We start from the raw sequence: 12,338 nt of genomic DNA on the forward strand, positions 1-12,338 counted from the left end.
CTGGCACTTGCCTTAGGTGGGCCTGGAAAGCCCTCTGGAGGTGTTTGCTCGCTGCCTAAATGTCTTAGTAAAGCTGTGCAAGACTGTTCCCACCCAGACACTGTGAGCTGTCTGTTTTCTTAATATTCTTCTTATGTTCCATTTCCTTGTGTTCAGAAGAAATTCTAAATACCATATTTTTCAGAGAGGGGAAATCACTCTGCTTTCTGCCTTACTGCTTACGGCATCAGCTTGGGTGTGTTACAGTGGCTCAGAAAAGAACTTGCGTAACGCCTTGTTGCTGAAGGACGGTTTGTGGTAGTTTCAAATCATTTGCAGTTCATTTTGTTCTCTTTTCCTAGCTTTTTCAAGAAATGGGAAATAATCCTGATGTGATTTGGGAAACCCTTCAGAAATATTGGCACTGTTGACCTTAAACATAAGGTGAAAATAGTACCAAGTGTATACAAGTGAAGTTACATATTGTAAACCTGTAGCAAATAACTTTAATGCCACTGGGCACGCTTCTCAAAAGTAACTTAGAAGTGACATTCTCAAGAGTGATTTGAGCCCTTTGGCGTAACTCTTCATAAGTCGTCTTGTAGATTCCCGAGTCACTTGACAGGTGAAAGTTTTCCATGTCATCCTTCTTAGTAGCCAGTAGCTCCATGATGTTTTTTCTCTCTCTCTTCCTCAGCTCCCTTTTTTAGATACTGGATACTTCTTTTATCACAATGGCATTGCCAAGGCCAGGAGAAGACGCAGTCTTCAACACAAGCTTCATCTGGAAAAGGATTCCAGGGTAAGTGTTTCATCATTGTACGCACCCATCATGTTTTCTTTGTGACATAGACTATTTTTTTATGAGACCAGGGTGATGATCAAATCTGTGGCTATGGCTGCGTTGTTTTTTCCCCATGCTTATTTCAAGCTTGGTGACTGTTGTATGCACACGCTTCCCAAACAGCCTCAGCTTTTATTTTTATTTCACTACTCCAAATGCTCTTACATTCTCTAAGACGTATCCTCTTTCCAGTAAGACTCAGTGATGCCATAGTCTTCACGACATCTCAGTGCACTCTGTACTGTGGGGAGGGGCCATCCAGTGTACATCCCACAGTCGTGTCCACCTCCCGCATCCTGCTAGCCCGTGGGTCATCCAGCCCAGAATACCTTGTGGTGTGAATGGTGACATTTTCTCTGCAGTTGCACTGGGACTTTTTCTCAGGGAATGGTGTACACCGCAGACGCTAAGAGAGTGTATGCTGTCAAACCTCAGTATTTCTTTTAGAGGCTCTTGCTCACAGTTGGCAAATGGTGTGCTCGGTTTTCAGAAGCATAAACCACTCGGACAGGAGGGAAAGGCCCCTTTTGCAGAAGGCTGTGAGCTGGCACTAGCAAATTCTTTTTTCTTCAGAGTTCTTACACCAGTATAATACTGGGCTGGAGTGGGGCCAGGTAGCACAAAAAGTGTATTTACTGCCCATAGAAAGTAGATAAGCCTGAGGAGTGATATCATGACAGCAAATAGATTATGTTTTAATCCTTCAGTAGGCTTTAAACTCTCTGCACTGTGAGCAAAAAAGAGGGGGGAACAATTTTATTCCAGACAGAATTTTATTGCCAGATACTATACGGTATTGAACATCTATGAAAATAAAAAACTGAGTAGGAGGAAAAGAAAAATAGGTTAAATAAGATCTTAATTGTTGTTGTGACACCAGAGCAAGCAAGGTCTGATGAATTCCCGACTTAATTTTCCTACTTCTGCAGAAATTTCAAATGGTTCTGGGCTCAGGTCCAACTGGGATGCACATGGCTGGTCACTCCTGCGGCTGGGAGCCATGTGAGTGAACCACACAGGTTCCAGGTACTGCCTGCTCCCATCACTTCATCCTGAGATGACGAGAGCTGAGTGCTGGCAGGTTCCCTGGGGCTGCTGCTGGTCTTCCAGTGCTCTAAGGTACACCTTCCTGGCCCCCTTCTCTAAAGCTGGTACCAGGAACAGGTGAGGCGCTATGAGGAAGAGACCCATTCAACCTGCCTTGAATAGAAATTCTCAGGCTTCCCTCATTTTGTTTACCAAGCAGGGATCAGAAAGTAAACCGTTCAGAAACCATCTACAATTAGTGGATACTAAGCAAATGTCCTGAGAGAAGTGTCTTTCATTTCCGTGAACCACCCAATCTTGTTAAAAGCCATTTCAGAAAAAGCATGCAACTAAGTGAGTGTGTCACAAACTAGTGACTGAGTACAGTCATTGTGCAGGTGGCTCTGTACTGGGAGTAAGTATTTCTGTAAGCCTCTGAAAATTTTACAAATATCTATGGTATTTGTATGAACCCACCAATTCTCATTGCAGCCCCAGTATTACATGGCTGAGCACTCCTCCTGCACTAATTCCAGACTGGCTCTTGCATTGACTACCTCTAGACTGAGTGTCTGCAGTGCTATTAAGAACAGCTTAAATTAATCTACCTTCTCGTTCAGAGATGTTCTCTTTTGCAGTCATCTGATATTTGCGGTCTCTAGACTCTTAGTTGGCTTCTGTCATGTGCAATGAAATCTCATTTTTGCTGTTAATCTCCACTTCTTGGTGCTGCATACCAATGGCTCGGCTCTCCTTGGCTCCCTCCTTTGATTTCAGGGAATAAAGCCCTGTGTTTAAATAACTAAGAATATCTCCCATGTGAGGAAAAGGGTGATCCTGGGTGTGTCCTGACCTCGTGGGTTACAATGGGGATTGAAAGGAGAACAGAAGCAACATTTCATTTCCACATGTAACATGAAATTTTCTCATCTAGCCCTCCTACTTACTCTCTCCTGTGGATAGTCCTTGAGCTCTTATGATACCATATAGGTCATTTGCTTTTTGTAATACAGTTTGAGAGCAATTAAAGTAATTAATCTTATTTCCCTTCTTTCTTTTCTATGTGGAGTTTGGAGAAGTCATTAAAATTCCTGTCATATTTGTGTATAAGTGGAGACATGAGTTGTGTTGACGGTACTTAATTTCAAACTCCAAAAATAATTTCTAAATTTAATGGCAGCTTTCTAGACCACTTACATTCAGTTTTACTTAGCAACAAATGTCAGCACTGTCATGGTTAATATGCTAATGCATGAAGCCAATAATAAAATGTTCCTGTTGTCAGGCTAGCCAGGAAGCAAACTTCCACCACAGGGCCTTACAAATCTCTCAGGAACTATAGTGGTAACTGCTGTAGTTGCTTAGCCCTACCCAAATGTTGTGAGAAAGTGGGCTGCAGTTACTCTGTAGACTTTTCACTTTTAAGGAGATTACAATTCCTAGCTAATTTTAATTATTAGTTGAAAAACAGCACAGATGTTCACTCAATTAATTAATGTTCTTTAATCAAGTAAGTCCCTTGAGGAACCATGTCGGTTTTTCAAGAGTCTGGGGAGATAGATGGCAGAGCACTATGCAAACAGGTTACTGCATCATTTTCATGCTCTGCATGTCTTTTAAAATGCTCAAAAAAAATTTGTTGTGCAAAATTTACTGTATGTTTTTACCAAAATAAGTTGGTGATATGCTAAACATATACAGCGGTTGTGTGATAAACATCATCGCTGTCAAGGACGTGGGAATGGAGCATTATTAAGATGCCTTCCTAGAGATCCAGCAAGAACTGAATCGTTGTTCTGAGGAACAGCCTCGGATACAATGGATTTGACATTATTTGATACGTTAGTGTTGCTGAAGCCTGAAGCAGTACTGGCAGCAGGTGAAAGCATATGTAATAGTGTCATATAGTGTGTTGTGCTATTGAACTGTTTGAGAAAAAAGTGCAGACGCATGAAGCACCATGGCTTTTGTTGTCAGTACAGTCCTCTCAGGGATCCTCACTGTCAGGATGGCAAATGCCACAGCGAATTGAACTACTTTAAATGGAGACTGTTTAGTTATTTAAATGACATTCTCTGAAGTACGGAGAACCTTCTAGGAGAGGTTTGCTCAGAAACAACTCTCTTCCATCCATTGCAAATTTCCATGATTTCCAGATGCGCTTGTATTTTATTATTTTACCATATGTACCTTTGGTGCCATGTAGATTTGGGGTGGGGGGAAAAACATCCCTTTGATGTTTTACATGTTAAAGCTGGAATTTTTAATGAGATAAGACATAGCAGCAAGATATCCAGCATTCTCCATGCGAAATTGCATCTTCATCTGCCTTTATCTGTTAATTGTTTCAGCTGAAATTTCTCAGACCAAAAGGTCAACCATTAGGCTTGGTTTGCCTTGGGAAGCTTCACTTAAGTAGCTGCTGTACTTTGCCCTGGAGCTGCAGGCAGGGAGGCAGTCCTTGCCGTGACCCATGGGTGCAGGCAGCTGGGAGGAGGAAACAGCAGGGTGACAGCAGGGGGCAAGGGCCACAGGCGACATAAAGCCAGTGAGGAGTCCGAGTAGGCCATCAGCGTGAAGGTGAGGAGAGGGGAAGTGGGACAGGCTCGACAGGAGCCCAGAGTCAGAAAAAAGGTTGAGTGATGTGGGCATGGAGCCGGCCCATGAGCTGAGGAGGATGTGAAGAAGCACAGGGGTAGACTGGAGAGGCTGGAAACAGGGAGTCCACATTGACATCAGTGTCCTGCCTCCCGAGTGCAGGTCATAATGTGATCTTAGAGGTAGGTGACCTTTTCCAAGGGCGACTTCCCTGCGAGCAAGGGGAAATACAGCTTCTGTAAGAGCAAACTTGGTTTTTAATTATAAAGAACAGTGGTATGTTTCATCAACGCGATCGCTCTGGAAAAGTAAATCAGAAATACGGAGGTGTTTCATACTGTCTTGTTTTGTTAGGTTTCCTGTCTCTGAAAGTACAGTAGAGACAGGATGGGAAGCGGAGACCTTTCCTGCTCCACCATAGCTAAAAGAAAACCATGGGATTTACTTCATTTTGTTTTTCAAAACTGACTCAGATTCTGACCTCCTGTGGGGAGACTCAGCTGTATTATTAATAAATGTTTTGAAAAGTGGCCACATAAGTAAAAGGAAAGAAAAAAAGCATGGTCTTTGTTACCTTTCAGAGCAATACTTTTGTATGTTTGCTGCTGTTGGGTATTTTCTGTTAGTAAATAGTCTTCCACTGAAGGAGCAAGAGTTGAAACAGTTTGTTCTCTCAAAGATTATTTTGCTTTCTTTCAAGTTTTAGATAAAACCATTTTCCTCCCACACAGTCTCTCCTGTCAGACAGCTGCCAAGATTAATCCCACTCAAGAAAGAGGCTTTAATATACAGAGAAGAGCTGAGTCCCATTACTGATATTTATATGCGAGTGCATCTGTGTTGGTGTTGGGGGAATAAATGTATATGTGTGGAGGGGGGAAGGTGAAATGAAAATCTTCCACTGAGAGTGAGTTTGGCACTTCCGCGATGACTTCTTTGGAAATAAACATCGCAGTGATGGCAATTGTTATTTTGCAGAAAGGGATTAGGAAGGGAGACTTGGCTGATATCTGTGCCGGTGCAGGAGTCTGGGGAGGGCAGATGCGTAGCTTCTTCAAGGCCTAGTCTCTAGGTGCCCAGGGTTAGCAGTACTCCCAAACTCCTTGTGTCATGGGACAAGGGAAGGAAAGGGGGCTGTAAATGCAGAGCATCTAAGCTTTTAATTAAATAAATCAAAATCTTCCATATCCTTCCTTGCCTCACATCCCTCCCATGCCCCCTTAACGTGATGGGCTTGTGGTCAGACCATTGCATCCTGCGAAGGCAGAAGTGCCTTGTGATGCCAGGCAGGGGGTTGCCAAGTGCTGCCAGAGCTGGATATTTCATCCATGGTCACCTTTAACAGGAAAGAGGGCTGGCAGCTTGGGAAGAGCACCGCTGCTTAACAAGCAGCAGCCCTTAGCGATGGCAGTGTAATGTGAGTCAACTTTCAGTGCCCTTTCTGGCAGTGTTAATGGCAGGCTTGAGATTTTGCCTCATTCCCTTAGATGCCAGCACATCCCCTTTGCAAAGATCGCCTTTGCAAACATGAAAATCTTCCTGATGAGCTCAGGAGAACCCAGTTGTCCTCAGTTCTCTCCAGTTTTCCAGCAAGTGTAGAGTGCAGTGATCTTGGGGACTCAAGGGGTAGGAGCCGTTGTAGCCTTCCTTGCACATTTGGTCAGATCTCTAATTGCTGTGGAGGTGTAACCTGTTTCTCCAGCATTTTAGTACTGGAGACATGCAGTTCTGTCTCTGGAATGTAGCAATAAGAGCATCTTACAGTTATTTTTATTAAAATGGCTATATTTCACGTCTTCACTCCTGCTCCATGCCCCACATCTTGATTTCCCAGCTTCCTGGCCAGTGGCAGTGATTTTTCAATCCCTGATAAGTTTCTGATCAAACTTTGGAAGATGTCCTGAGATGCTTCTTCCCTCTGAGAAGAAAGCTGGCTCTCTCCCAAAAGCAAAGGCGCAGCAATACCAAAATCCACCCCTCAGGAAAGGGCCAGCACTTGAGTGCTGCACTGTTGTAATCCTGGTGTTGACGCCCTTTGTGGGTAGAGGGATTAATTTCCATGCAGTTCACCACAGCACTGACCCCAGATCTATGCAAAACTTTCAGCCTCTGTGGAGATAAACATTATATAAAGTGAATGTAATGCCTAAGACTTGCTACCCTGTCTCAAATCTTGGGGGGAGGCTTCAGGTCCCCCATCTAGTTCTCTGCCATGCAGGGAGGTATGAATGTGTGTGGTAGGATAGAGAGAGAGACAGAAGAAAATGGCAGGATAAAAAGCCCTTCATATGTTCAGCTCTTTTATGTAAATTCACGCTGCAGATGGTAGAGGTGACAGACTTCCCAGTGAAGTCTATTTAGCATTTTGCCCTTATATATGCTATCGTGGGGCTGGCATGCTGATAGGACTATGCCCAGGAAAAGTTTGGAGCTGCCATCGATTTTATGAGACTATAGGGCAGCATTACATGAGCATCGGTGTTATCCTTTTGGAAGGAAATGGAACATTAAGTAATAAAAGCTCTGCTTAAGTACGTGTAATAAATATTGAACAGCCAAGGAAAACTCATTAGAGGCAATGTATTCTTTCCAGTGCTGAAAAAAACCCAGCCACCCTCAAACCTACACAGTGTTGGTTGAAGCTGCGTTGCCAGCTTGTTCACCAAACAAGAACTGAAGACATTTTTGTTGTCAATCATCCTGACAAAATGAAGCGTATTGTGCAGAAAGCAGGCAGTGTCCATGAATGGATCCCTGGTTTATCTGTTTCTGGCATAAGTTGTCTTATGCTTTGTCCAGTGTATTTGAGGAAGGGATTCCAAGGGTCTCTTCCAGTTCCCAGAGGGAGGCCTGTTCTTGTATTAACAACTTTTTCAGGTCGATATCATCTTGAACTAGATTTGGTTTGCTTTCCCATACAGCTCAGGGCCCTTGTCGAAGATTTTGTATTTCTAATTCATAATGAAGCCAGTTGGCAAGCATTGTAAGAAAAAACCTGATTTCCTTGAGGCAACTCTAGTCAGCTGTATGCATTAGATCATCTGATAATTGATCTGGTGTATGTCTTGTTACTGAGAGAAATTAACACTTAAATGAAGCATTTTCTTTTATGATATTTAGACCCTTTGCACATGTTGGTGGATGGTTATTTAAACGTACAGGTTCATGAGTGGGGTTATCTGAGAAGATGAAAAGGAAGAAGCAGCAGAAGTTACAGCACAATTAAAAAGAAGGCAGATGCAGTTAGAGTCAGTTCATGGGAAGGTGGAATTCAGCCTGCACTTCAGACATGGAGAGAGAAAAGGTCATACAGCCAGTAGGACAAAGACAAGTAATTGTAGGAAATACACTACATGTGTTGTATGATCTTCGCCATTCCAAACAAGAAATCAACAGGGCTGCAAAGAGGAGATTTAGGTGTCTGATAATTGAGGGGAAAAAAGTTTTCTTGCTACTTTGCCCCTCTTGCACTGCTGACAGAAGGGGGCACTGCTGTGCCTCCAGAGTGCAGAGGAGAAACTAGGCTTTAGGCCATGAAATTATTTGTGTCTGTGATAATGTCAAAAGAAAGATGTTGGAAATTCAGTGAAGTAGCAAGTTTGGTTCATGACTCCACTATACATAGTATAGTAGCCTGGCTGTTGTCACTGCAAATAATCCTTGCTCAATTCCCTGTGATTGCTTTTTGAAAACTGAATCCGAGGGATTCCTGTTTCTTGTTGTCCAGTGCCACTTGTAGATTCTACACATGCACAGCAAGGGTTGATGGAGATTACCTGCTCACAGAAGGCCTTCTTCAGCTAGGTCTTGCATAGTTGACCAACAGCGACTCCAACTGTAAAACATTTAGCTGCTCTTTAATTGAGATATCACAATTACTATATAGGAGTCAGTTTCTATAATAAGAATAAAAAGAACTCTCTGATATAAAGAATAATGAGGCCTAGAGTCCCTCAGATGCTTAAGCTGTCACTTAGGTTGTCACAGTAATCCCCTTCACTGCAGAGTGAGTATGTTAAGCATACTCACTGAAGAATTTTCCAGTTTCCAAGCTTGAATTCCTGATGTTAAGTGCAGCATTGCTGGCTTGTATTTGGACTGTGTATGCATATTGCATTTGTGATGTGCAAAGCAGTTCTAATATGAAATATCACAACACTGTTGAGTATGGAAAATTAAATATTTCAAACAATTTGCTACTGGAGCAAATGCAGTTATATCCAGCATGATGTAAAAGCTAAGCTGGATTGATCTATTATTTCTATTTGTAACCAGAAAAACAGCTACAAGGAGAAAAAAACCTGAATCCATCAACATCAGCATTAAAGAATGTTGGAAATCTTGTATACTTATATTATATGAAAAAGCACCATTAGCTGCAGATAATAAAATAACAGACTTTCAAAATGACATCAAATGTAAACATACATGTGTCTTTTATGGAAATAGTGTATAACTAAAATTACAGGGTAAGCTAAAACTATTTCTATTAGAAAAATACAAATGAATGTACTGCAAGGTAATAGACTGATAAGTGAAGACGATGCTGTGCAGATTCACGTGGAGTTTTCCAAAAATAAAAGTACTGACGCACTGCAGTCCTGGTGCCGTCGGGGCCTGTGGAGCCTGCATGGTCAGTGGTTTTAAGACAAGGTTAGACAGTGATCATAACTGACTCGGGTGCGGTTGATTCCTCCCCAGGGCCCTGGGATGGTTCAGATAACCTCTTAAAGTTGCTTCCAGTCACGTATTTATCATTTGCATATTGCTGAACATGATACCTGGGGTAAGGCAATAAAATGAGCTTTATTCCTCAAAAATACTTGTAACCAGGTGGAAGTTCAGCAATTTTACTAAAACCTGTTGAGACAGCTGACCACATTCAGCCTCCACTCTGCTGCCTGTAAATTGCTGAACTGGCATCAGTTAAGTTTCTGCTTTATTGCTGAGGTCTGGTCTCTTGACTGCAGCATCGCTCCCCAGTCTCCCTCTGCTTTTTCCTGTCTCCCTCTTCTTTCCTGCCTGATGAATAGAGTCTCTGTTTTGTGGAGCAGGCCTTGCCTTTGTTGTTTGTCTGTGCAATTTCCAGCCTTGAATCTTCAGTGGTGTCTGTTTAATATTATAATACAAGCAGTGGCAGTGGTGAGAATGTATGGTTTAGGGTTTTTGTTAGTAGGGCGTTGAGAAGAACGGACAGTGTGAGCCAGTGACTTTGGATTAACATGGAACCTAGTTGCTGCACAAGTTTGCTTTGGTTTGGGACAAGTTTGGTTTGGATTTGAATAAGAAATGCAGTGCTCTGATGTGCTGAGCTAACAGTCACTGAAGGTTGGTGAATATCTCGGCATTCACTGGATCCAGGAATCCACGGATGTGGTGTTGGTGATAAACACGCCTTTCTCCCTTGGGAAGCTCGAGCCAGCTGCAGCCTGTGTCGGTGAGATGAAGGGAAGCACCCACTGGTTGGCTTTGCCTTCTTTGGGCTGTCATCATGCCAGCATCTCCTGGTGCCATGTGATGACCCTTTTCCTTCCTCTTGCCAGGGCTCAGTTTAGGACAGCTGGGGTTGACTTGGAAGAGTCAGTCATGGCCTGGGAGCACTTCTGCTTGACGATGGCAAAATATGTGGGGGTTCAAAAGTGCCCTCCCTTCCCAAGTCACCAACACTAGAGCTACAACAGAATCCAGACAGCCATGTGGAAGTCCATCTTCAGGGTTAACTTCACTTTCAGTTTAGAAAGCGTGTGTATTCAACTATACTTTCTTGTTTTCAATATGAGTAAATTGTATGCTAGAAGAACTTCCTCAGGAACAATGCAAGACATTTTGGAGTCTATTTTCTTTTGGCAAATCTCTGAGCCTAACAGAAAATTTGGAGACTGGAAAACTGCCTTTGAGTTAAACCCTTTTGAAAGATTGGAAATATATTGGTTGACACATAGTTTGGGAAGAATATAGAATTAGTTAAAATATTGTACCTGATATTATATGATGCCCATGTATTTTAGACTGTGACATGGTAGATTTAGAATGAAACAGACTAGATTTCTAACAGTTTATTTCTATTCTTTCTTGACTTCAGAAAATCAGCTGTTATAACAGTGACTGGGTTTCTTGTGTGTACAGTTAGGTGACCAGAACCATTTACTCTATACGACATTGGCAATAAATAAAAGGCAGTGCAGCTAAGCGTGTACAGTTAAATCAATAACAACATAAGACTGGAACATTTTTTGGTGTAGTTCTCTAGGGTATCTGAGCATGCTGTGCCAGGGCTTGCATCACAGGGCTGTGACGTTAAAAAACCCTGCTACCTTTCTACTAAGAGACTCAAGCTAAAACAATTGATATAATGGCATATGTTACTATATCACACATTAAATGTATTATGTAGTGCATCCAGTCATGCCATTTAACATACTTTACTGTTGTTTAAAATTTGATGAGTGTTTTCTTTGTGAACAGCATTTTGGTCTATTGGTTTATTGCAATCTGTTCCAAAACACTGTTGCTACAAGCATTCTGTGTTTCCAGACCTTCAAAGTATGTATGCAATATCTGTAGTATAATACCAATTTTTTTTTTTGCCACCAACTCAACAGCCCAGAAGCCAACAAGGAGTTATAAATACATCCATGAAGTCATTGCTTGCATGCGTGATGCGTTCCATGAATACAAAAAGGGGTTTACGAAGGTCAGAGAAAGTTGATTGCAGTATTTGGAGATACAATGGAAATGAATTAAAGTTTAGATTTAAATTGTTTCCGAATAGTTTTCTGTAGTAATTATTTGATGCTGCATTGGAACATGGCTTTTCAGCAAAATGGGTACCTCTAACAGCTGAGAATAGCCAACAGTAATTAAAATGCTAATATGTATGTCATGGGTTGGTGAAGTTGAATAATGCTTCTTTGCCTTGTAAACTTCCATACTGAGGGGGAGAACAGGACTGGGTAGAATAAAACGTTGTGGAAAGACTAAGAAATACCGTAACATCTCCATGTTACATATTTTTCCGAATTAGTTGTATAATATCAGCTCCATACTGTCATAAATGGACTCTGGTCAATATTACGACTTTGTTTGTATGAAGTGATAGCTGAATGGCCGCACTTCTGTGAAGATGCTGCTTTATGTTTTATATTGATAGCCATCTACTGTCTGAGTGCTGAAAAGAAATACATTCCTATTAGGTGTACAGACTTAACATTTCATAAATGTAAATAGTCGGTCTCCATTCGTTTTATCTTTATTGATTCCAAGCATTATTCTTTCATACAGAGGAATACACAGTAAGGGATCCATGAGCCTTGCAAATGTGAAGTCTTCACAGAAGAACAAGAGTTGCCAGATCTAATTATTATTATTTTTATACTCCTGGTCTCACAGCAGTATCACTAAGCTGATTACTGCTGGGCTCTAGCTTATGTAACACTGCAGTGCTATGCTGAACATTAATAGCTGGTTCTCTTCTTCCTCGCCACCTCTTCACACTCTCTCCTATTCCTTTTCTTTGGAGGAAGTCCAGATGCATTGGTTGTATCCTCATCAAGAACCTGAAAAATAAAATAAGCCACTGGGGTGAGGAGATGCCCTGTGTTTTGTCTTGGAGTCTGAGTTATTGATTATGTTTGTTCCTATCTAACTTGGCTTTGTCATCTGGCAAATAAGATAAACTCAATCCTGAGCCCATCTACTGTGTTAGGCCACTGATTCTCCTGGCGCTCAGCCAGCCTTCCCCTGCAGAGCTTCTGGATGACTGGATCGCTTTCGTCCTAGGTGTGGTTCCACCAAAGCCAGCGCTGCTGTGCCTGGAGACATTTTCTCTCCGGCTGGCAGCTGCTATCCCAGCCCCTCTGTTCTTTGGAGAAGCCACATTCCAGTCAGTGTC

General features: G+C 42.1%; 1 protein-coding gene across 1 annotated transcript in view; it reads left to right on the forward strand.

Annotated features, from left to right (window-relative positions):
* The window catches only part of PCSK2 (proprotein convertase subtilisin/kexin type 2), a 107,988-nt gene that overhangs the window by 21,622 nt on the left and 74,028 nt on the right, over positions 1–12,338 (forward strand). The window contains exon 2 of the mRNA XM_075708073.1: positions 677–781. Within this exon, the coding sequence (XP_075564188.1) occupies positions 677–781 (105 nt within the window). The remainder of the gene's footprint in view (positions 1–676; positions 782–12,338) is intronic.

The sequence above is a fragment of the Pelecanus crispus genome, chromosome 3 (genome assembly GCF_030463565.1).
Source record: "Pelecanus crispus isolate bPelCri1 chromosome 3, bPelCri1.pri, whole genome shotgun sequence".
Classification (NCBI taxonomy): Eukaryota; Metazoa; Chordata; class Aves; order Pelecaniformes; family Pelecanidae; genus Pelecanus; species Pelecanus crispus.